The sequence below is a fragment of the Drosophila willistoni genome, chromosome 3R (assembly GCF_018902025.1).
Source record: "Drosophila willistoni isolate 14030-0811.24 chromosome 3R, UCI_dwil_1.1, whole genome shotgun sequence".
NCBI lineage: Eukaryota > Metazoa > Arthropoda > Insecta > Diptera > Drosophilidae > Drosophila > Drosophila willistoni.
The window spans coordinates 14,031,752-14,056,474 of record NC_061086.1 but is presented as its reverse complement, the minus strand read 5'-3'; the positions used below and the strand labels follow the sequence as shown (position 1 = coordinate 14,056,474).

Here is a 24,723-nt window from a genome sequence, read left to right as displayed (position 1 = left end):
CATTTAGCCACAGTTCCTCAACAGTTGAGCTGCATGTTTTCAGAAACGGTCACATTTTTCACATTTAACATGAACTCAAAATTGAGTCAATCTGTTAATTAACAGAAATACACTGAACAAAATATGTCTAAACGGAAAGTATCTGCCAGATACTGTCTAAGCATCCAATATGTTTGACCGGGCTTTATCACTGATTTTTGCAATAAATAAAAATAAATTTGTGAAATATGTGGAAATGTTTGTGAATGTGTGAGGGCTTATACTGGTATATTGTGCTTGGCGATCCCAAATGTAAAACATGGAAACAAATTTTATATTTCATTGAGATTCAATTATCTGGAATGCCCAAAACCATCCAAGTGATAGTAAAAACGATAGAATATAGAAAAGAATAAATTCAAAAAAGTTAACAGTGAGTTAACAGAGAGCCGTGGATAACTCAAATTTAACAGTGCAGCTTGTATGCACGCTATTAACAGAAAGAGTATCTTGAAACGAAAACAAAAGTATCTGCTAGTAACAACAAAAGTATCTCTGCAAATATCAACAAAATTTAGTCGTCTTTTTCGCTCCAAAGTGGTTTAACGGTTCAACGGGGGGCGGACATTCCATTATAATTTGCCGATATTATATTATATTCAATATTTATGTTGAATGAAAACGTCGTTCGATACGGTGTATTGTGTGTGTTTTGTTTTGTTTTCGATGCCTATATCTGAAAAACAGTGAAAATGCATCATCGCGGTTCATGAGAATTTGACATTTAATTTTTTATTATTGCTGTTGTTATTGGTTTGAATGCTTGGTGGCTGCTGCAACAACAACAACAAAAGCAGAAAGTATTGGTGGCACTGCAGCGGCGATTCCGATTCTAGTTGCAGGCGTGAGTGTGTGTGTGTGTGGGTTTAAATTCGCTTGGCACACCCACCCAAAAAAGAAAAAAAAAACCTTAAGCCAAAGTAGTCCAAAAAGTAAAACCCACCCCACACCACTTCCCCACTCCTCTTTTGCAAAGTGAGTGTTTGCGTGTGTGTGTGTGTGTATGTGTTGGGCAGGAGCCGGTTTCGCAGTGCCAGGTTAATTGACAAAGCAAATACATTCTCAAATCGCTTCGGAGAGCAAAGATCCTTCGTCATGGCCAGCCCCGTCTCAGTCACAGCATCAGCAGCTAAAACATTGCTTCGACCTTACTAAATTCTAAATTTAGCCAAGGACCAGCAGCAGCAGCAGCAACAACAACACTAACCAAAGTGATACACAAACCAAAAACACACGCACAAAAGGAGAGTGTGAGACAGAGAGAGAGAGAGATAGATAGAGGAAAAAGTAGAATTCATACACGCCAAAATGAAAATCAGAAGTAGTATGGTCATGTTCCAGAATCCACTGGGTTATTTGCTCACCCTTAGCTACTGCTGTACCTGCCTCTTGCTGTTGTTGCTGCCACAGGTTATCAGCAGTGTCCATGCACACAATTGCCAGCATCAACATCCCAAGGCCCACGAGGTAAGACATAATTGGGATTTGTGTAACCCACAGGGTTGGACAGTGTTGGCCCATGGGGGTTCCCCCACCTTTATATCTACCTAAATTTCTTCATGTTTTGAAATCCAAGTTGATTAGTTTTGTTGATATATTATTTATACCAATAAATAACCTGGGGCAACAACCTAACAGGTTTCTTTTTTTTATATATTATCAAATATTATAAATCATAATAATTGGCGTAAATTAGCAATCAAAAGATATACATATACTTATATAATTGGCCATATTGAACTTCATGGAAGATTTTAAGATCCTTATTAATTGGGACAAAGCTCAGTGCAAATAAATTTGTGATAATTGTTTTTCGAAATGAAATTAAAATTGAAATATATAATTCTGAAATGAAACACTATCTAAAACACAGATGATCTAATGGATTGATAGCTTTCGAATCGATCCGACACTGCTTAAGGTGATATGATTAAATTCGTAACTTAATAAAAAATCGGAATTTCATCAACATTTGCTTAATGAAGATAATAATGTCTTATATTAGTCCCTAAATCATTAAAATACAAGATACAGTAAACATATAAGTAAAAAAAATCCAATTGATTGAATGTATATGATATTCCAATTTAAAAATCTGAATGAGTTTTCATATGTAAAATGATGCATATCGTTCTTCATTTGTTGTGAATGTGCTCCTGGAATTTTACATAATTTTGTTGTAACCAGGCAACCCGCCTACAATAACATTGTTCAGATGAATTGTCAGTTGCTTTTAACCCCTCCCGCCTCACCGCCATGAGGCAGTTTTGCGTAAGCTCCTAATTGGTGTCCTTCATTAAATTAAATCCTCTTTCCAGGAAAATTTTGCCATTGCAATTAGTTGGTGGTAAAGTTTTTCATAAAGCCGTAAATACGTTTATTTAGCTTATGGTTTTTTGAGTTTTCTTTTCTGTTTATGGTTCTCACGAATTCTTGCATTTGGCGGGGGATTGGCAACCGCAACTTATTGACTAATTCCAGCCAACATCCAACTTGTTAATCATATGCGCATTTTTAGATTGAGACCCAATGCATGCAATCTTTGGCTGGTTGGTTGGTTTATTCAATGGTTGCAATGCTTGCATTGGTGGTTAACTATGGCACCTCCAGCTATGGCACCTGCTCTGGCATTTAGATCTAGTTTAATGTCATATATTGTCCGCCAACTTGTTGCTGCGGCGGCCAAGTTACTGTTCTGGTTCTGTTTCTATTCCCTCTCTTTTGAAAAAGCAACGGCATTTTAATTGGCGCGTCGCCATTAAAACAAAATACATACAACAAAAAAGGTCGCCTTCAATTGCGCAAAAGTGGAATATTTACATAATTTACATGATTTCTCCATACTGTCATTCTCCCTCCCTCCTCTTGCCCGTGGGCCAAGTAAAAGTGAACTGAAAGCCAGATAACGAAATTAATTCGCTCACTGTCAGTAACTAACGATGCTGCTGAGGTCACTCTCGGTACTCTCAGTACTCCAGTATGCAATTAATTTAATTATTTGTAACTTAAACTGCTTTAAATGCAAACAGAGACCGGCTATGGACCCAGATACCTCCACTTCATGACTTCCTCCTCTGCCATCGCTTCTCTTCCATCGTTTCCTGTCATAAAGCGTGATTGTGTTTTACATACTCATCTCATATAGTATATATGATATTTATTGGGGTTTTCAATGCGGGTACAGTCCAGTGACCGGATCCCTACCTCACCCAATCAAGCCACTGAGAGCACTCATTTCTAATTAGACTGAATATAAATTGAAGAAAGGCAGGCAACACGACGACGACGACGACAACAGAAAATTGAATCATTTGTCACGTTTCTGTATGCGTGCAATTGAATGGGAATTACAAAAAAAACCAATATGGAATAAGGGATACGCGAATGCAGGATGCCCTTGGATTTATGACATAAATTGAGTGGAAGTACTTAATTAAAATTCAATATTCTTTCAACTCAAGTCTTTGCTCCCCACTTCCATTTAAATTTATTGTCTCTTTGATGGATGCTGATCATTCCGTCTAGACATGACAAGCACTTATTGTTCGATTTTTGAGATTATAAGAGATAGATTACAATCAGCTGTAATTATGTGCACTTTACTTAATTTTCAAAAGTCCTTTGGACCAGGCAGAATACTCTTCTCTTTAATAATAATCTGATACATACATATTTAATAATGTTTATAAAATCATAGAAAATAAAGCAATTATATATTAAAGTGATTTGAGTTTATTCAAGGCCAAACTAAGAGTGTGAAATAGTTTTAACATTTTCTGTATTTCATTTCAATTTAAACTTTAGACTTTTTTCTATTCACTGCAAGGCAATATGATTGATTATGCCCATTTGAAATTCAGTAAATTTTTCAAATTGTCTATTTTTGGTTTATGGTTTTTTTTGTTCACCCAACAATAAGTAAATAATATATTATATCGATTGTGCTTAGAAAAACTTTTCAATATGACGGATAAGCTTCAAAAGTATCAACTTGGGTCAACTTCTTGGAAATTTTTTAGCAACGTTTCTTGCATCTTAAATTTATTTTTTTTTTCTATTACCCTATGTACAATGTACACATGTATGTATGTACATACACATATTTCCATGCTGTGTATATTATTTGTTTGAAAATAAGCTTTAAAGAAACAAAGTTGGCCGGGCCAAGCAGCGAGACCAAATAAAAACGATGAATAAACTTTTTTTTGTAAGCGCTTTGAAAATGGTCTCTTATTCCCTATCCAATTGTCTGCTGTTTGGTCTATTGTCATAGGTAAAAAAATATCAGAGAAGAAAACATATAAAGATATTGGCACACGAAAGTTCAAATACTCTATAAATGTGTATATAGAATCTATAGAGACCCCCATGAATACATTCTCTTAACTGAATGATAAGCGAGAGAATGTTTTAATTGATTATTGGGATTGATGATTATCAGTCAATAGCTACAAATGCCGAGCAGTAGGGTTCATTAGTATTTACTTTTATTAAAAGGTATAAGTAGGTGCTTATTCGTCTTTTTTCTTAGAAATCGTTAAATCAGAAACGTGTCAGGAACTCATATTTATACATATTTAACTGATTGTGTGCTTAACATTTATTCAGTTGAATTCACTTCGAGTGTATTCATTTTCCAATGCATATGTTGTCGATATAGTAATACGAATACATGAGTAGGCCTACAAAATAAGCACTTAGTAAGCTTAAAATATGGTCAATTTATTAATAAAATATTTTTTAAGCACCAATTTCAATTGAAATTTCTATTTGGCACTTGAAGAAACCTACCAAAACGACAAAGTAATAGGCGGTTCTAATGAATTTCTTAGAAAAACTTTGGGTAAAACTTAGTCCTGAAATGAAACTTTAAAGTGTTCATAGCTTCTCGACGTTTTGACGATAAAGTTTACAGGACTTTTATGCCAGCTATGAAATAAATCAATTTCTATAGTAAATGTCGTCCTTACAATCGTATTTCCAAGTCAGAATTCACTTTCACATTTGAGAAGAGTATACATTATGGACTTGAATATGGGAGCATTTCACTACACTAGAAAGTGAGAGATTAGAGTACAATCATAACTATAGCAATTGCTTTTTGCGTCTTATAAACAGAGACACAGAGAGAAAGAGGGAGAGAGAGAGATGCATATGTACATAGAGACAGAGAGGTCTGTAGAAAATAATCAGACGAAAAATAAACAGGGTAATAAAAATCTTAATTTTATCTCTCTCAACAAGGCAAAATGAAAACACGTTTAAAGTAGTTATCGAGTAGTCACTGCCATTTAATGAAGCAGACGGAAAAATTGCAACTTAATAAATTACATTTTATCCATTTTGTAATTGTCCTTGCATAAGCCTTTTTCAAAAATCGAGAAGCCACAAAAACGAATTCAATTCTTATGCAATTTAATTATAATTTTATCTGTAGTCCAATTCTATTTTCTCTTTATGTAATATCAATCATCATCAGCATCATCATCATCATCATCAGTGAATCAAATATTGTGTGCCAACGAAATGTAATTATCCATTTGCTGTCACCAACAAAAGACCCCGCCCGCCCCTTCATTCCAAATTAGGCCAGTTGTGTTCGTTCTAGGAAGAAATCGCACATTATGAAATGGGTTTTTGTTTTGTTGTCGTTGTTTTTAATCTTTCAATTAAGTAACACTCAACCTCATGGCATCGACATGGACACATTTTGCGGTCAAACTATGTGAGGTAATAATAAAATGAAAGAGAAACACAGAAAAGTTTTGGTGAGTGAGAGTGCGAAAGAGAGTTAGGCTTAAATTAATGTTGCGCAGCATGCAAAATAGCCTCTAGCAAGGCACTAGGCCGGTGACGGACTACAAGTGGCTAGGGGCTTAACGACAAGACAGAGATAGAGAGAGAGAGAGAGAAACACCTGAGTGTTTCACAGGTAAAATTTAGATAAAAGATACATGATTTTTGAGGTTACTTGGAAATGGAAATACTTCCTCTTGTTATCAATTATACGATGCCCACGTGTTTGGTCAGTCCGACCCTGAGTACTTCCCCACCCCCCCCAACTTCGTTAAGTACACATATAAACAACAATGTAAAGCAACCACAAAGTGCGATCAAGCGGCAAGCGAAGCAAACGAAAGTGAAAGCACAAACACTCACCTGAAAGCTTTTCAGATGCTTCAATCGATCTTGAGCGAGCATTGAACGCAGGTGACAAACAGAAAAAAAGCACGTTTAGCGGTAGCAACCCCCCCTCCAACACACTTGCGGAAGAAGAAGACGAAGAAGAAATGCTGTCAGCGGCCATGTGAATGTGTCTATATTGGCTTACTGAACGATTGACAGATTGAAACTTCAAATAATTACTCAACGTAACCAACTTGTCGATCGGCCACACAACCAACAAACCAAAATTAGCATGCAATGGGGCAACAACTTGGCAAACAACTCTTTTGATATCAGGGGAGGAGCATTCAGGGGCTCCCACTCCCAATCCGATATCAAGCCGGGCGCATGCGTGTTGCCTTTTTGGACTTGGCTCAAAAAAAAAAAAGAAAAAAGAAAAAAAAAAAGTAAAGTAAATACGATATAGGGTAATCGAGCAGACTTCGAGTCAGCCAACTGTAGCAAGCGCCACATTTCTCTTTCCTTTTGTTAGTTTTTGCTGTTTTTTTAGACCCAAACGTGATTCGCATATCCAAAAACTGGACACGCTCCAATGTGGCCCAGAAAAGCAAAACAATAAATAATCAGTTCCCATTTCTATGTTAGTTAGTTAGTATTCACAACCAGTTGAGCATTACATCTTATCTTTAAAGATTGAATAAGCATTAGAAAGTGTTACTATTCAAAACTGAAAACTAAAAATGTAAAAAAAAATGCCCAATTCATACATCCATTAATATTTGGGTCATGTTCCTTAGCCATTATGATGATGCCAAATTATGATGTAAAGTTATTCTATATAATCCAAACGAATGTTAATTCTAAGTCTTTGAATTGCTTTTGGTCTAATTGAATGTTGACCTTCAGCCACATAAAAATATCCTTTATTGATAAGCAAAAATATATATATAATTTTTATCCGATTTTAACGAAAAATATGTCATTCGACGGGAAATTCAATTCACTTTCCTTCGTAGTTCAAGGAAAAAAGTACTTTCGTACAAACTGGTGTCGTCGCCCAAAGGACCAAAAATGTTCATACAAAATTCAGATTTTTAATTGGCTCCAAATCAAAAGTTGGGGTTAAATTAAAAATTATGCAGGTTATATCTTTGTTTTTCTAGACCTACAACTTCTTCAAAGGGTTCATACTTCTATCTGTAATATTTAAGATTTTAGCAACAACGTCTTAAATATATGTCCCCTAAAAAACGCCCTTTCCTTGGTCAAATGGACCTGTGAAAAAAACGGATTAAACTATGAAGACAATTTTTATGGTTCATAATCTGAATACAGTATTATTATTAAAGTTTGGGATATAGTTGTATAAACTATCAACCTAACTATATTTTACAATCACTGGCAACTAAGGCCTTCGACTTAGACGAAAACTACATCCATACACTAGCCTGGGATTCGAACTCGGATCCTCGTTGTTCAGTTGACCAAACGAGTGGGCCACTTAGACAACTCATCTACCGAGGACTACAATCTGAATACATTAACCAACAAATTACAGAAATCTATTCCATTAAGTTATTTAGGAGCCGAGAAAATTAGAACTAAAAAAAGCCTTAAATTCGTGGCCGCCACTGTATATCTACATATATATGTATGTACAATTTTTAGTAACAAAACGTTAAGAAGTTGGATAAAGCCATAAAAAGTTATCTTATAATTTAATTTGTTTTAATATAATATAAACCATATTTTTTACATTGATCATTTAAAATCATTGAAAATTCAACTATTTGATATATAATTAACTCTTTTGTGAATCAAAAAGTCTTATAGTCGGGTGAACTTGAGATAGAACAGATAGATTCGAAATTTAAAATCCAAGGGCGAAAAATACATTATAAAAATTTAGTATTCCTTAGAATAACATTCATACACACTGCGTTTCCCATTTAATCTGTTTTCAGATTTGGCTTTCCAGTCGTAATTTTGACCAGACGGAACACCAGTTATTTAGAATTCTGTATTAGAAAAAACATTACTAAACTATTAAAAGAATATTCCATGTTCTAGTACAACTTGCTATCGTTTTCGCTTTTAGTCCATAATAAAAGAATCCCTGTCATTTACAAAATAATTTAGGCAACTAACTACAACCAAATGATTTTTGAACAGAAGTTGTATGTAGTTTTGACTAATGATATTTTTGAGGCTCCAAAAAATACCATTCATAGCCAGTCTAATGTGAGGTCTGTCATCGGCATATCTTTTGCCATTTTTGCCTGATTTTCTTTTTTTTTTTTTTGTTTTTGCTGTGTTTGTTTGCTAGAGGTTGCATCAGATTGCCATGGATACCGCAAAACAGGCTGTCATACTGATACTTTTGTGGCCATTGCATTGAGCTCTTCGTTCCTCTGTTAATGAGTACAAACAACACCATATGAATGTATGGATGAAGTAAACGCATCGCTCCGAATGGTTTAATATTGTGCATCAGGTGTACGTACTTTGTTGTTCGTGTTCATGTTCATCTTTCACCTGCCAAACGATTTTGCAGATGATTTGTAATTTGTGCGGTTTTTTTCAAATGATTTTTCAACAACCAAACCCCTACCATTGTAACCACGTGTGTCAAAGTTAGTGATAGAAGGGGGACGACTCGAGGGGGGGAGAGAGAGAGAGATGTAAGAGGTATTGTGTTTGAAGATCAAGCTAAAAGATGTTAGGGGTCGTCACGTTTAATGTCGTCTTTAAAGGAGTAGATATCAGTTTTTGTTATCTTTACTTAATGATTGCTCGATGACAGTTTGAAAAAAAGGGGCGTACTTTAAAAAAATTAAAGGCGGAATGGAGACAGAGGAGGAGCATGATTAAACAATATCTGACTATTAATGATTAACTATAAATAAAACTATTTACTTGTAATGAGAAAAACAGAATTGTTGCATATTCTAGCTCATTAGTATGAAAAAAATTATACTTGTTGAATGTATGAACTTTACGGAAATAACAATGATTCAACTTCGAAATGGAAAACACATTTATTAAACTAGATTAGCAACAAAAACAACAAATTGTGAAAAACCCAAAAGTATATGTATGTATATTTAATTGAGTTTATATTGTTTCATTAATTACTAGTGTTCTTAATTTGCAAAACCATAATTAAAAGTAATTCAGTTCTGAATAATATTTTGATATAAAATTATTAGATTGGCAGATATCTCAAAAAAAAGCTAAATAAAACTGGTGCTGCCTGAAATTGCTAGATAATTAGATTTAAAACTCAAAAGGTTGAAATTAAGTTAGATTGATTGGTATTATTTTGTTTTGAATATTATTTGAATATTTTCAATTGGTGAGATTTCGATTAATAAATTATTTATGGATTTTTTTTGGCCATTTGCAGAATACTACAAATGAAAGGTTTCTTTATTTTGCAAATGGTGCTGAATTATACTACATTTTTACTTCTATGAAGAACAAAGTTCTCCTTATAAAATATTTGCTTCTTCTTTGGCCAATTTGAGATTATTTTTATCTTCCAATTAGGAATTTCTCTAAAATTATAATTATTGTGGAAAATATTCTGCATTTTTTTCAAACCTAAAATGGGAATAACAAAATATATTAGGTAATTCCCAGCAATTTAATATTCTTAACCTTTTTTCATAAAAGAAGTGCGACTGTAAATTGTATCTTATAATTTCAATTGTATACAACCAAAAGTTTGTTAGTATTATAAAATAGTTTAGAGTATTTAATAGTTAATAACCCATAGTATTATATAGTTATGTTTATGATAAAATCGAGGTGAAATGTTAAGACATAGTTCTCTCTTCATATCTATGCCTTTATCCCCTTTTTAAGTTTAACTTTATATCTAAGCCTCTGGCAGGTATTCTGTTCTTTGTTCTGCAAATAGTTAAATATAGATAGAAAGATAGATTGCTCATACGTACTGTGTGTATGTATATTGGTTGCTGGTGTGCAAATACAAGTGCCAACGTACTTAGGAAAACAATTAAGATTTCATGCAACAAAAATAACAATAATAACAACGACAACATATTGTAGAAACAAGCTTTTGTGTGAGCAGGTGTCTAAGATATTCTATTTGTACGCCTTCACAGAAATCTCAGAGAATCATATGATTTCCAATTGAAGAAACCGTCAACCACTTTGCCATTTCTTGTGTAAATTAGCATAATTATTTATATGTTGTATCATTGTAGCAATTTAATTGCTCTTCATGTTTATTCCCTTTTACTTGATGTCTGGGCTTTTATTCAATTTTGTTATTCTAGATAAGCTGCCAGCAACTTGAGCATGTTTTCTTCAGTATCACTTTCGCTTCGTTTCGTTTCAGTTATTTCTTTTTATTTTTTCACATTTTCATTTCTCTTCTTCCCCAAGAGCTTATTTATTCTGTCTATCTTCCTAATGTCTCACTCCATAAATTGCATTCTCGTCCAGATGAAGCAGACACAGACATACATAATTCAATGTACTTAGAGAAACATATGTATCTATGCTTAAAGCATATGCAACCAAGTGTATCTTTAAGATACTGGTGACATAAATTCATGTCATGAACAGTGTGAGTGTGTTTTCAGTGTTTTTCATCTGCTGCTTGTCAACTGATTATCATCATAATAATAAAATAAAAACAAAAATATATTTTTTAATGCTAGGGCATGCATATTCAACGATGACATCTAATTTATTCCCAATAATTGGCACACATTGCACAATGACCGAAAAAAAGACCGAAACAGAAACACATAGTCAAAACAAAAGCAGAAAGAAACAAAAAACAAAAAATGAAAAAAACCCAAAATGAAACTAGACAGTCAACATTATTTTTGCCAATATCGTTATTTCTATACCCTTCAAATTATACATATAGTCACATGATTTCCATAATACTTGTCAATATTTTGACAAATATCGAAGCATATCAGATCATAATTAACATAAGTTTAGAAACCAAATGGGTAACCCACATATAAAACTTGATTTTCAAAGAGATTTATACACTTACCTATATGATATATAGTCGTGACCTTGACAAAAATTATTGGTCTACTGAGAAGTTAAGAGATTACACTTTAAAAGTATCAATATAAAACTATCTTAAAAAAAAATATATTAAATTTCTTACAAAAAAGTTTATTTTCAAAGTGTTTTTCAGATCTGTTTATTAAAAATTGACCTATTACCTATATTGTACCTATAAAGTTGTCTTTGAATTATGATAAATTGATTAATTTATTAAAACAAAATCAACGCCAAAAACGATCTAATTCTAAAAAATAAAAACAAAAATACTAAGAACTTGTTGCAGTTCTCAGACTAAAAAATGTGAGAAATTTTTGTAATAGATTGTTAGAGTGTTCTAGTTTAAAAATAATAAAACTTGTAATACATATTTTAAAGACAACACAAATGTTTGTTTAAAATTGATATACTTTACTTTATAAAAGAGCAAGAAGAAACAAAATTAAGTAAACCCCAACAACAAAACAAAACAAGAAACAAAAAAAAAACAAATCATTGACATTTGATGTCCCAATCGTTCGACATTTTGGCGGGCCATTTAAAATTAATTTCCCAGCAATTTGCAAAAGCCAATTACTGTTCCTTTTGTTAGTTAGTTGGTGTGGCCTTTGTATCATGTCGTCATTTAATAGTTAACAACATTTTCGCTTTCGTTTGGTGAGTAATTTCTCTCTCTCTCTCTCTGTGTCTCGTCTTTATAGGTCGTTCATGGTGTGCGCATTCAACTGGCTGATGTAAATGATGATGATGATCATCATGGTGATCATGGTGAAGCCGCTGGATTTGGACGAAATGGAGACGCATCGGTGCATAGCGTTCGCCGGCGCAGTATTATTGCCGAGCAGCCACTGCGCATTCTTCTTGTCTACGATGACTCCGTTTACAGGTGAATCAAACTATGAAAATTGCCTCTAATCACACTTTAATGGCACTCAGCCAAGCAAATAGAAAGAAAAAAACAGCAAAAGAAACAGAAACAGTTTAAAATCACCCAACTTGGCCGAATGTCAAGTTAAAGCCAGGCCTCTCCTTTCCCCCCCCACCCCAAGCGTTAACTGTTAGCTCCGGCCATGCACTGTTAGTGCGTGGTTTGGCTAGGTAACGCGACGCAACGCAACGATGTTTTTTTTGTTGTTTTCTTTTTGCCGTTGAGTAACACTTGAAACCGAAATTGGTTTTCTTGTGGCTCTGAAGCAGTTGTGGGCCAGAAGGGGGCACCTTACCAATTTGTTTGAAATTAACGCAGCACGCTGACACATCGAGGTGTCTTTAAGGTTAAAGCAATGATTGCCAAATCAACTCTGATTTGGCTCTGATTTAAAGTTTTAAATTGTGGCAGTTAACAGTTAACTTGGCCAGCGTCCGATTCAACGTCATCGATTCGCAATGCCAGCCACACAAGGTTAGCAGGAAAACTTATATACAATTATAGTTACGAATAAGTATATACATTAGAGCGGACATACAAACTTTTGCCTATTATATACATAGGTATATACATACATAATAAAACATGTGTATGAGTCTCTTAAAAGGCAACTTTATGCTTATCTTTTGTAATGAGAAACGTTAAATTTTTAACAAATTGTTTTTACAAATGGCACTATAAAAGCTTTTTGTAAATATTATGAAGTATACGTACCGTTGCCCAACTGGTACCCAAGGGAACAATTCATACTGTTTGGTTAGAAAACGATTTCATGGAATACAGCTAGAAGCTACCTATTAGTTACCAGCTCGATTAGTTTTCCAATTAGAACAAATTAGAAATCTTTACATTTACAATATTAGTCAGCGCTTTACATTTCTTCCAAAGAGCCATCTATAATATCAGCACACTGAGTTCTTTGCACATAGTAGAGAAAGAAAAATGAGTTCGATTGGAGAATAACTCAAATCTTTTACATAATCCACAAGTCGTATATGGAATTTTCGGCCTCAGAATAAAAGGAAATTCAAATATTATACAATATTTAAGGGAAAGTAGCAGCAGGAAAAGAGCTTATTATATGTGAAATGTTACAAAGTTAAACATTTTAACATAATCAGTTGTATCAAATATGGACATATATATTTATATATGTTTCGACTAAAAGCAGTTTGTTTGAATTTTAACTTTTAAATTTTGAAATTTTTGTATATTTTTCTGTTGTAGTTATATTTTGGTCCACCCTAATGTCTATACATTATGTTTTTTTTTTCCAATTAAGAGGGTAAGCCTATTCATGGCAGCAATTTTGTTGCCAAGTCAAAATTATATACACATACATTTAATGGCTCTTATTATTTTTTAAATGTTTAGTTTTTCGGGTTTCTTTATTATTTTTTGTTTTTTTAGTTGTAGTTAACTGCAATTTTGAAGCAATTTATCAAAGAAAACTATAACAAAGACAGTTAATTGAAAAGGAAATAGTAAAGATGAAATAAAAACCCCCAAAATTATAAGCCAAACAAAAAAGGTCTTAGACTTAGTTAATATAAATACAACAATTATTGTTTCAAATTTCTGACAAAAAGTAATTATTGTTTTAACTAGTTGACTTTTCTGTCTTGATTAGTTAATCCCAGATTTGTTTCCAGATAAGTTATGGTCTAATAAATATAGTTTTTTATGTGGACAAAAGCAAACTAAATAAAGAATGATTTTCTAAAGATAGAAAATAGATTATGATTTGCAATTTATTTATAGAAAAAATTATAACGTATTAATGCTAATAACTTAGATCCATCAAAATTTAATGCTAATAGATATAGTTTGTCTATATAATTTGGGTACAAACAAAAACTGTCTTCACTTTTAATAAGTAACACCAAACTATGAGAGAAAAATTCAATCAGTTTAACGAAAATTCTTTTGAGTTTAACGAACTTATGGCCATAAAGGAGTTTGCCCATCTTATTCATTACTTTTTTAATTACCTGGCCATAAATATTAAAGGTATCCCAGCCCAATGTCCACCCACCCACAAAGAAAAGTTTGTGTCAAAGAAAATGTAGTTTCAGCCAACTTGTTATTCAAATCTCTGTTTCTGAAAGTTGTCAAAGCATCTCACCTGAGGCTGATGTTGATGCTGCTGTTGGTTTTCGCTTTCCAAGAATATTGCCAAGGCAACCGTTAAAGGAAACCGCATAATAATATACTAAAATATTAATAAATGCTCTCTTATTTCTAGGCTTGAAGAGGAGAAATTCAATTTAATAAACGTAAGTATTATAAGCCTTTTGAAAGGGCGACCCCCGCTCCCTCTATCTCTCTCTTCGTCCTGTTAATGCTAACAAATTATAAATGTGTTGATTGATTTTCTAGGACACAGTTTTGCCGGAGGCGGTGCAATTCTGGGAACAAGCACTGATGGTGCGTGAGACCAGGGGCGTTATACGTCTAAATCGGTAAGCCGAACTAAAAACAAGTTTTAAAAATTTAATTTATTGAATCAATGTCTAATTGCCCCGTGCGACAGGAAATGTGACAGCACACAGGTGTATGTGAAAAATGGTCATACCCATTGCATTGACCAATGCAAGGCCACGACCATGTGCGGAGAGGTGCAAGTACCCAATGAGCATTTGGATGTGTGTCGTGTGTGCAATGCCACCGGCCAGAATTGTCGCATCGACAGCAATACCCAACCAGGCGATGGTATCGAAAATGCCGATTTCGTTTTCTATGTCTCGGCCAGACAAACGCAACGTTGCTTCAAAGGATTAACTGTAGCATATGCGGCCCATTGTCAGCAGGAGGCTATACTGGATCGTCCCATTGCGGGACATGCCAATCTCTGTCCGGATAGCATTAGTACCAAGCCCCAAGAGCTGCAGACACTTATATCCACCGTCAAGCATGAGATTCTACACGCCCTTGGCTTCTCTGTCAGTCTATATGCGTTTTTCCGAGATGATGAAGGAAATCCGCGCACTCCCCGCAAACCGGACACTGGGAAACCGTATCTAAATGAAAAGTAAGTTACATATACGTGGAGTTTATTATAATGTTTACTTATTATGTGGTTTAGATTGCAGATTCATCAATGGAGTAATGAGACCATACGCAAGGTGGTGCGCCAAAATTGGTCTGTACGTGGGGGCCATGTGAATAAAGTGATTGATATGTTGGTCACACCACGTGTTGTGGCCGAGGTACGTTCCCATTTCAAATGTGATAAGCTAGAGGGCGCCGAGTTAGAGGATCAGGGTGGCGAGGGTACCGCATTAACCCATTGGGAGAAGCGCATACTCGAGAATGAGGCCATGACGGGCACACATACGCAATCGCCAGTTTTTTCTCGCATCACGCTGGCTCTAATGGAGGATTCGGGCTGGTATCGAGCCAATTATTCCATGGCCACCCCATTGACCTGGGGCAAGGATTTGGGTTGTGCATTTGCCATGCGTAGCTGCAAGGACTGGATACAAATGAATCATGCCAGGTGGGCTTATATTGCTAAATAAACTAAAGTTATTCACGGAGTTCATATTTATTCGTTATTCTGCATTTTTAGAGGACGTTCCATACATCCATTCTGCTCGAAAGTGAAACAGGATCCACTGCAAACTGAATGCACCGATGATCGCAATTCTGTGGCTTTGTGTAATCTAATCCGACATGATTATGAGTTGCCCAAAGCCTATCAGAATTTTGACAGTCTTCATAATGTGAAGGATGGCGAGGAGGGCTTCTATGGTGGCTCTGTCTCGCTAGCCGATCACTGTCCCTACATACAGGAGTTTACATGGCGTAGTAAAAATATAATTGTGCGCGGCTCGCATTGTCGATTCATAGAAAATAATCCCAGTAAACTAGACAAAAATCATTGAAGTGAATGCAATACTTACAAAACCTTCCAATTCTTTTGCAGAACCGGAGAAAAACTTTGCCCTGGAGAGTTATGGCGAGGGATCTAAATGCTTCGATCACAGTGAAAACATGTGGGAAGAGCGTTCATGTCATCAGACCCGCGAATGGCAGCATTGGGGTAGTGGCTGCTATAAATACAATTGCTACGATGGTCGTTTGCACATATTGGTGGGCAATTATAGCTACAAATGCTCATTTCCTGGACAGAAGCTCTCCATACGCATAGCAGCCAATGGATGGCTTCACAAGGGGGCCATTATGTGCCCCTCCTGTCACGAGCTTTGCGGTGCAGAATTCGCCGCCGAGGGCAAACAATGCCGTCCCGGCGAAGAACCCGATCCGCTTAATAAATATCCGCGCGACAATCTTTCTTGCGGTGCGAATGCAAATAGTAGACATTATTCTGTGGCCATAATTAGTGCTCCTTTAATTGTTGCACTACTGCTAGCTGCTGGCTTATCCAATTAGCCAGCTCCAGTTCCAACTAAATGTGTTTTAGTGAAATTTTGTACATTATTAATTCTAGATTTTAAGAAGAGAGCTCAACTTGTCTATGTTTAAGATAGTCGTCTATAAGATTAATTAATACTTCCCAATTATAATTATATACATATATATATTGTGTCCATCCTGATATGTGATCTTTGCTAAGTATGCGTGTAAGATGTGAAATGAAAGGATGTGCGTAGGATTTATCCTGCTATCGAATCTGCTGATCTGTACATTCCAAAGTCTATTTAAGTTTTTCAATTTCGATTTCAATCGTGAAACATTTTCTATACCGTTGTTATTTGTTATTTATTATTGTTTTCTTGTTCTTTTCGAAATTTTTTTGCTCATTTTCTTGTGATTTGAATTAATTAATTTAAGATTATTCTTTTCGAGCTGCCTAAAAAGCATTTAGGATTTATCCTCAAACTGTAAACTTTTTTCTACCAGCTTAAACTAGCATCTTAAGAGCAAGAATTGTGAATAAAGAAAAAAATCAATTTATCTATAATAAAATCCTATATATGTATTTCAGAAATTCAGTTGTAACTACATTTCACCAACCAAATTGTCGAGCAGGTACTCATTTTCTTCTTCCATAGCAATTACCGATGGATTAATACTTTTCTTCGGTTTTGATGTATTCGTTCGAATTGCTGCCTTTCTGGCTGGTGTTTTAATACGTTTGGAGCTGTTAAGTATAGATAAAGAGAAATTTATATATAGATCTATGATAGGTAAATAGAAGAAACCTACGCTTCAGTCAGATCATCTATTAAAGGCAAACGAGTGGAGCGAATCACACGCCTTGATTCCTCTTCGGCCAACTCCTTGGGATGCTTTTTACGCTTATGCATTCGGCAATTCGAACCATTGGCAAATTCCGCGCCGCAGAAATTGCATTTATACGGTCGTATACCCGTATGCAGGATAAGATGAGACTTGAGCGTTTTTGTACGTTTAAAAGTTGCACCGCAGACCTCACATTTGCATTTTCTCTCATCCGAATGCACCTCGCGGTGTGTGTAAAGGGTTCGACGGGTTTTCAATATCATCCCACAAATATCACAATCATAGCCCTCGGTATGAGAGTCTGAATGCACCTGCCAAAAGAGAGAGATTGCAAAATTAATTATGTAAGTGATATATAAACTTAGCCAAACTTACTCGTAATCTGGCTTTGTTTTTAAACCGCCGATGGCAAACATCGCATTCAAATGGGCAAGCATCCGTGTGCACCAGCTTATGGTCCTTGAGACTGGCCAGAGTTTTGACCGCTTTGCCGCAAATATCACATGTGTAGGGAGTTAGCTTGTTATGGGTGCCAGCAATATGCCGATTAAGAGCACCAGCTGTTGTAAATACTTTAGAACACATTGGGCAGGTATTGTCCTTCTTCTCTTTAGTAGTCATATGAGTGCGATGATGGGCAACAAGTTGATTGACCGTTGAAAATGTAATATCACATTGTTTGCACTGACAATTGTCCAAATCCTTGGGACAGATGCCATGCAATGTGACCAGGTGACGTTTATAGGGAGTAGCTTTCCTATAGACCTTGGAACATAATATACATTTGAATTCTGAAATGTCTTTAGCATCCGCCTCCACCCGCTGTTCTAGTATGCGAAAACTAATGTCCGGTTCAATTTTTACTGTATCATCCTCAACAGACGTTTCATCATCAAATGCATCATGATCGAATTCAGATATTACTTCGGTGGTTATATTATGGTCAACACTTTCATCTTCTTCCTTCTGATCTTCCGCTTCTTCTTCATTTGCTTGGCTTTCTTCTTCGTAATGCTCCTGATCTTCCGCTTCTTCATCATGCTCTTGTAGTAACTCTATTTCTTCTTGATCCTGTTCCTGATGCTTTTCTTCCTCCTGATGCGTATTCGGTTCCTCTTCAAGTACCTCCTGTTCTTCAATTATTAATAAACTGTCCACTATTGCAGTATCCAAGTCTTTTGTTGCAGTCTCTGTTTCTGTATTGTGTGAACTCTTCGGAAAGGATCTCATGTGGACCCAGTTCCCATACTGTTTCCGTATATCATTACCTTCCAAATTGTTGTCAGTCTGGAGGTGTTCAAACATTCGCTGCACCCGATGAACTTGTTCCGAGAAGCTGATTAGATATTCCAACAAATTATGGCACTCTCGACACAAATACTGACTCAGTTCATCGTTTTTTTTAATCTAAAATGAAAATTGCTGTTAGTGAAACTATTTTCAAAGGGTCATTTTGAATTATCTTACATCTACCCAAAAGTATTTGCCAATAGCCATAACTAGGTTCCTTGTCTGAATGGTAAATACATCTAAATTGTCCGGGTAATCGCAACCACATAACCTACACCATTGATGCCAATTGCTCTTCATTTTGATCTTTCCTTTGGGCAGGGCCTTCAGGTCCATTGAATTCAAATTATATCAATTACTAACAAAAATATACAAATTTGCGCTCACTTTCGCTCAATTTAATTTCAGTTGATGGGGCAGGACTGCCAACTCTTTTTAACGTTAAACAGCTGTTATCTAACATTTTAGCTCTATTTAAAACAGCTGTTAACTAACAGTAACACAAAAAATTATTAAAATTTGTTTTTATTCAAAAGTGATTCCAACTTAAAATTCGAAAAGCTTTAAAAAATGTAGTTCGATGAATTTACTTTATTCAGAATAACAACCAATTTTGAACTACAATGATAAGTTTTGATATTTACAAAATCGTTTTACTCTTATGTATAATTATTTAAACAGTTTTGCTGCAACTAACTAACAAATAATAAAAATGCATCAAGAGAATCCTTTGGAGTCCTTATACTAATGAGGAGATTCATGGATAAAAACGATACTGGTAACGAAAAAAGGCTTCTGAAATACTCTTTTTATAAGGGTAAAATTTGAGATCTATGGAGTTCTTTAGGCAATTTGGAAAGTAACGGAAGTATTTTTACTTATTCTTTGTTTTTTCCAGTAGTACTAATTTTTACTACTATTGTTTTATATTTCCCAATTAGCTGAAACTTTCTCCTCAAGAAGCATCTTTGGGGATTTTTTGTGTCCTGAAAGATGGTTAAAAAATTAATATCGAATATCTTGAATATCTTTGGTAAGCTACACTTACATGACCCTTAACTCTTCCAGTGTGGGCACAACCAAACGGGCTGATAAGCCCTCACCATCTTCCAGAGCCACCTCTTTTGGATGTTTCTTCAGCTTGTGGGAACGACAATTTGCATTGCAGGCGAATGTTTTGCCACAATACTGACAAACATATGGTCTCAGTCCAGTGTGGCTTAAAAGATGAGTCTTTAGCGTCTTGGAGCGCTTGAACAGGGCGCCACAAACCTCACACTTCAGTTTGCGCTCCTCGTTATGCACCACTTTATGCATGTTCCAGGTGCGACGAGTCTGTAGCCTTTTACCACAAATATCGCACTCAAAGTGTGGCTCCTCATGGATCTGATGGTGAATTTTGAGACGTGCCTTGTTCTTGAACCCAGCCTGACACACATCGCATTGAAACGGGCGATCCTCCGTGTGTACGAGCTTGTGTTCATTCAAAGCTGTAATAGTCTTTAGTTGCTTGCCACAATTGTCGCAAATAAAAGGCTTGGCATTATCATGAATGCCCTCCTTGTGAAGTTTAAGGGCCGCTGCGGAGGAAAGAATCTTGTGGCAGATATTGCAGGCAGTCTTCCTGTCCGTCTTGTTAGGTGGTTTACGGTCTACCCTACGGCAAAGCTGTTCCAAATGCTTTTCATATGAACCACGATTGCGATACGATTTGCCGCAGTTACGGCATTCCATTGGACTGCGTTTGGTAGAAATTTTTCCTTGATCGTTGTCCAATACCATCTGCACCATTTCTTTGTCATCTTTCTGAATATCGTCATCCTTATCAACTGATGAAAATGATTCTAAATACTTTGGTTTATCTTCTATTTCGGATTTAATGTCATCTTTCCCGTTGGAATACTCATCCGAACGATTCAAAATTATGGGGCCAGCCACGAGAACATCTTCAAATTCTTCAATCTGACTATGAGCTGGACTGTCTGTACTCATGTCTTTGTCGATTTGCCCATCGCCCAAATCGATAAATTCCTGTTTTGTTTCATCCAATTGCGAGGTGGGCTTTTCATCTTCTTGGTTTTCGATCAAAGACAATCCAGGCATGGGCTTGATTATGTGCGTCCAATCATCTGCACCGAGACCATATTGCTGCCGCAAAGCAGCCACATCGAGCTGTTTGCCCGGCTCAGTTTCGTTGCGTCGCAAAATCTCGAATATTGCCTGGACCTTGGTCACGTGCTCAGAGAAGTCAATCAATTCGCTTATTAAAGTGTAGCACTCGGTGCACAATACACTGCTCAGATCATCTTCCAGCCGCATCTGCTTGCCAGAGAAAAGAGAGACATCATCATTATCAACAATTTCAAAAGCGTTCGCATAGAAACTTACATGGACCTCAAAGTATCGTCGGATGGCCATCACCAAGACATTGTCCCACTGGCCCCATTTGTCCGCATTTGTGTAGACCTTCACATTGCCCCCCACATCGTCCTTGGCACAAAGGCGACACCAATTTAGCCAGTGGCTGTAGCTCATCGCTCCAATACTCCGACTCGGTCAAGAATAACAAAAAAAAATTCCTCAGTCCCCTTAAAATTAATTTGTTTACTTTTTTTGATTCAGTGTGACCATGCCAAGCTAAATGTCAATTTGCTGACTTTTAAGTATGTTACAAAGGCGGGAAAATTTGAATCATTCTTAAATCATTTTCAGGTATTCAGTTGTATTTCATTAAAATCATATTTATAAATTTCACTTTAAGTTTTCAAATACATTATCTATTTTACAATTATTTATTCAATTAATATACGCGTATCTAAGCAGTTGCAATGAACGCTTCGTCATCTGATTTAGTCCATTTGGATTCCATTTTCGTTTTAGGCATTTCACGAGTTCTGTTTAAATAAAAATTAGAATGAGTTTCTGGTTAATTAGTGACTATTACTAACTACTCACATTGCACGTAATTCTTCTAATGTAGGAACTGCTATACGTGAGGATTCCGCATCATTATCCTGCTCCACTTCCTCAGCATGTTGTTTCAGTTTGTGCGACCGACAATTGGTATTGCTGGCAAAGGCCTTGCCACAATACTTACACACGTAAGGCCGTAAGCCGGCGTGGCTAAGTAAATGGACTTTCAGCGCAGTGGAATTCTTACAACCGGTCCCACATACTTCACATTTGAAGCGACGTTCTTCAGAATGGACGTATTTGTGCTTATTTAGAATGGCACGTGTTTGCAATTTCTTACCGCAGATATTACATTGATAGCTTGGCTCTCCATGCGTCTGGCTGTGTACCTGAGTAATGACGGGAAAACCATTAGGTAGATGTATTTTTAGACTATTCACTACTACTTACCCGTAGACGAGCCTTGTTCTTGAAGGCAGCATTGCATATGGGGCAAACACATGGTCGGTCTTCGGTGTGAACCAACTTATGTTCGTTGAGAGCTGTAAATGTTTTCAGCTGTTTGCCACAGCAGTCACAAATGTAGCATCTGTTTTGATTGCCATGAATGCGATATCTGTGGCTCCATAATGCCGAAACTGTACCCAGAGTCACTTGGCAAATTTGGCAGGTTCTATGGGCAATGTCATTTTTATCAATGCTCGATGCAGTCTTTTTTTTAACTCTTTTAGAAATAGAAAAGTCTATTTCATTGATTTTATTTACATTTTTTGGCATTCTTGTCAGAACTTCGACAGTCTTGGGACGACCACGTTTTCTTTTTGGCGGTGTCTCTTTCGGTTCTTCCTCTTTATAATCAGCTGATCTAATCTCCTCCTCCTCCTCAAGGTCTTCATCCACGACGGTGTTAAAGTTATCCTCTATTTCACTATCGTCGACACTATATTCATCGGGCGGCTCAGCCTTGATTCGTGTCACCGCCAAACCGTATTGCCGTCGCAATTCTGTCACATCCAGCTGCTCGTTGGATTCCGTGTGACGCAATAGCTCGAATATTGCTTGAACCTTGTTGATATTCTCACCGAAACTGATTAACTGGCTTATTGATGTGTAGCAATCATGGCACAGCATACTACCAAGCTCGGGCTCCTCCAGGGTCATCTAGAGAAGGACTTCTATCTGTGTGGATTACTGACCAAGTTAGCAAATCTCCACATTTATACTGACCTCCACATCAAAACATTTGCTAATGGTACGCACAAACTCTCCATGGATCGAGTCATCATTTAGCTTGATCTCGCCCTCATCGCTGGCGCACAGACGACACCAACTTAGCCATTGTGGCTCTAAATATCGTTCAACCATATTATTGTTCTTTGCCCCTATGGAGTGCATTTGCATTTGCACCGCTCACCTGTCATTTGTACAGTGTGACCCGTTCATTGTTAAAATAGCGAAAATAGCTAAATACAAAGCCATTGTCGGAAAATCACTTGGCAGTAAGCGAATCAAATATCATTATTTGATATTTTCGTGACTTTAATTCTCGATGGCCTAATCCGCTGCTACAAGAACTCCAGAAATATATTGTGTACCATTAAAAGTGCTTTACATTTTTATTAAAAGGAATCTATTCTAGAAAAAAAAGACATCGTATTACAAGTACAAATTAAACACTTTATTCTGCTATTATTAAAAGAATATATAATTAGTAATCACTGTTTTCGGAATATGGTTTGGATAAATATTATTAAGAAGTTAAACTGTTTTTTCCGTGACATATTTTAATTACCATTGCGTTTAGTCACGACATCAGACGCCTAGCAACTTACCGTGACTTGTGATCGCTCGTCAGTTCTGGCTGAATGAACGTGACCATTTTTTTTAATGCTAAAATTTTAAGAATTTATAAATGAACAAATTTTGCAGTTTCCGAAGTTGTCCAAAGTAGCCAAATGTGGCTATCATGGCTTGAAAATGGCTCAAAGACCGGCAAAGTAACGGAAATTTAAATACATTATTAGTTTTAATAATCGTCACATCTCCATATAATAGTCATAATATAAATGTTTTTTAAAGAAACTTAACTACAATTTGTTCCCCTGTCTAAGGCGGAGGCTTCCAGGAGAACTTGCATTATTTTGTCCTTGGCAAACTCAGATGTTTCATTGGTTAATTGCCGCAATCGATCGGCGACAAAATCACCAAATACTTGCGATGAATCCTTATGATTCTTAACCGCAGCGGTTACAGCTTTGCTAATCAAATCGTTTACCTCTGCCATTTGAACTGTTTCTATTTCAGTTGTCTCCTCGTCAAATTGGCTATCATCGAAATTATGTTCCTCCACCTGATGATGCTCCATATCATGATCCGATTTGATGGAATTTTGATTAGAATATTCGACCTGCTCGGTCTCATACAATGCAATATTCTCAATAATTTCTTCGTAATCAATGGGATTACTAGATTCACGTTTCTCCCGTTTCACTGGAAGTGACTTGATGTCCCGCTTAACCGACACCGGCTTGATAATCTTTGGCCGCGGCTTGCTTTTGCTCGCTGGTATTTCATAGGCAATCTGGTCATCTTCCAAGTATTCCACATCGGTCTAAAGGCAATAAAAATATTTAGAAATAACTTTTGACAGATGTCTCAATATTCACCATTTCAGCCAATTTATGTTCCTGGCTAACCGTTTGCGCATTTGCAGAATTATTTGAAAACCATTTCATATGCTTCTTGGTCAATGCGTGTGCCCGCAAATCGCAAATTTTTGTATTTACTCCACATTTGCAGAGGCGGCAATGCGCTCTGTAGGAATCCTCGGGATTTCGCCGTAGCCATGGCCGGAATTCGGGCATCTGGAGCCATACATCGCGCAGTTTTTGCTTGTACCGTTTCATATTTTAATATTTGTAGTTAACTATTTTATAATTTTTATTTTAGCTATTATTTTTAGCGATAACAACAACAATGCGCTAGATGTACAGTAGTGCTCTTAGGAGCTGGAAAAAACATCGATGGTACTATCGATGCATCGATGGTTTTGTATTTTTCATCGATGTTTGACGTTGAAAACATCGAAAACATCGATGGTCCCCAAACGTAAACACAACATTACTCACGAACTCGAACATGTTCGCGCGTTTACTCAAATG

The 24,723-nt window shown here is 36.2% G+C and overlaps 5 protein-coding genes across 6 annotated transcripts; 1 reads left to right on the top strand and 4 right to left on the bottom strand.

Annotated features, from left to right (window-relative positions):
- The first annotated feature begins 554 nt into the window (after positions 1–554).
- LOC6651675 (leishmanolysin-like peptidase) lies at positions 555–17,105 on the top strand. The gene is made up of 8 exons (XM_002073878.4): positions 555–1,506; positions 11,925–12,109; positions 14,397–14,427; positions 14,531–14,613; positions 14,685–15,182; positions 15,237–15,650; positions 15,723–16,015; positions 16,080–17,105. Exons 1-8 carry the CDS (start codon positions 1,348–1,350, stop codon positions 16,544–16,546), a joined length of 2,130 nt encoding a protein of 709 aa, XP_002073914.1. The 5' UTR covers positions 555–1,347; the 3' UTR covers positions 16,547–17,105.
- Positions 17,068–19,080, bottom strand: LOC6651674 (zinc finger protein weckle). Its single transcript, XM_023180147.2, has 4 exons — positions 18,827–19,080; positions 17,735–18,766; positions 17,324–17,670; positions 17,068–17,258 (listed from the first exon to the last, which is right to left on the bottom strand). The coding sequence occupies exons 1-4, from the start codon at positions 18,983–18,985 to the stop codon at positions 17,117–17,119; spliced, it is 1,680 nt and encodes a 559-aa protein (XP_023035915.1). The 5' UTR covers positions 18,986–19,080; the 3' UTR covers positions 17,068–17,116.
- A 145-nt stretch (positions 19,081–19,225) lies between these two features.
- Positions 19,226–21,259, bottom strand: LOC6651673 (zinc finger protein weckle). Its single transcript, XM_002073876.4, has 3 exons — positions 21,038–21,259; positions 19,698–20,968; positions 19,226–19,635 (listed from the first exon to the last, which is right to left on the bottom strand). Exons 1-3 carry the CDS (start codon positions 21,182–21,184, stop codon positions 19,605–19,607), a joined length of 1,449 nt encoding a protein of 482 aa, XP_002073912.3. The 5' UTR covers positions 21,185–21,259; the 3' UTR covers positions 19,226–19,604.
- Positions 21,260–21,351: 92 nt separating this feature from the next.
- LOC6651038 (zinc finger protein weckle) lies at positions 21,352–22,990 on the bottom strand. Of its 2 annotated transcripts, XM_002073875.4 has the most exons (4): positions 22,790–22,988; positions 22,013–22,723; positions 21,605–21,951; positions 21,352–21,543 (listed from the first exon to the last, which is right to left on the bottom strand). In XM_002073875.4, the coding sequence occupies exons 1-4, from the start codon at positions 22,961–22,963 to the stop codon at positions 21,465–21,467; spliced, it is 1,311 nt and encodes a 436-aa protein (XP_002073911.4). In that variant the 5' UTR covers positions 22,964–22,988; the 3' UTR covers positions 21,352–21,464. The 2 variants fall into 2 exon arrangements, with proteins under 2 accessions (XP_002073911.4, XP_023035917.2); XM_023180149.2 differs by lacking the exons at positions 21,352–21,543; positions 21,605–21,951 and having other exon boundaries at positions 22,068–22,235; positions 22,328–22,723; positions 22,790–22,990.
- Positions 22,991–23,569: 579 nt separating this feature from the next.
- Positions 23,570–24,570, bottom strand: LOC6651037. Its single transcript, XM_002073874.4, has 2 exons — positions 24,229–24,570; positions 23,570–24,173 (listed from the first exon to the last, which is right to left on the bottom strand). The coding sequence occupies exons 1-2, from the start codon at positions 24,466–24,468 to the stop codon at positions 23,646–23,648; spliced, it is 768 nt and encodes a 255-aa protein (XP_002073910.2). The 5' UTR covers positions 24,469–24,570; the 3' UTR covers positions 23,570–23,645.
- Between the last annotated feature and the right edge of the window lie 153 nt (positions 24,571–24,723).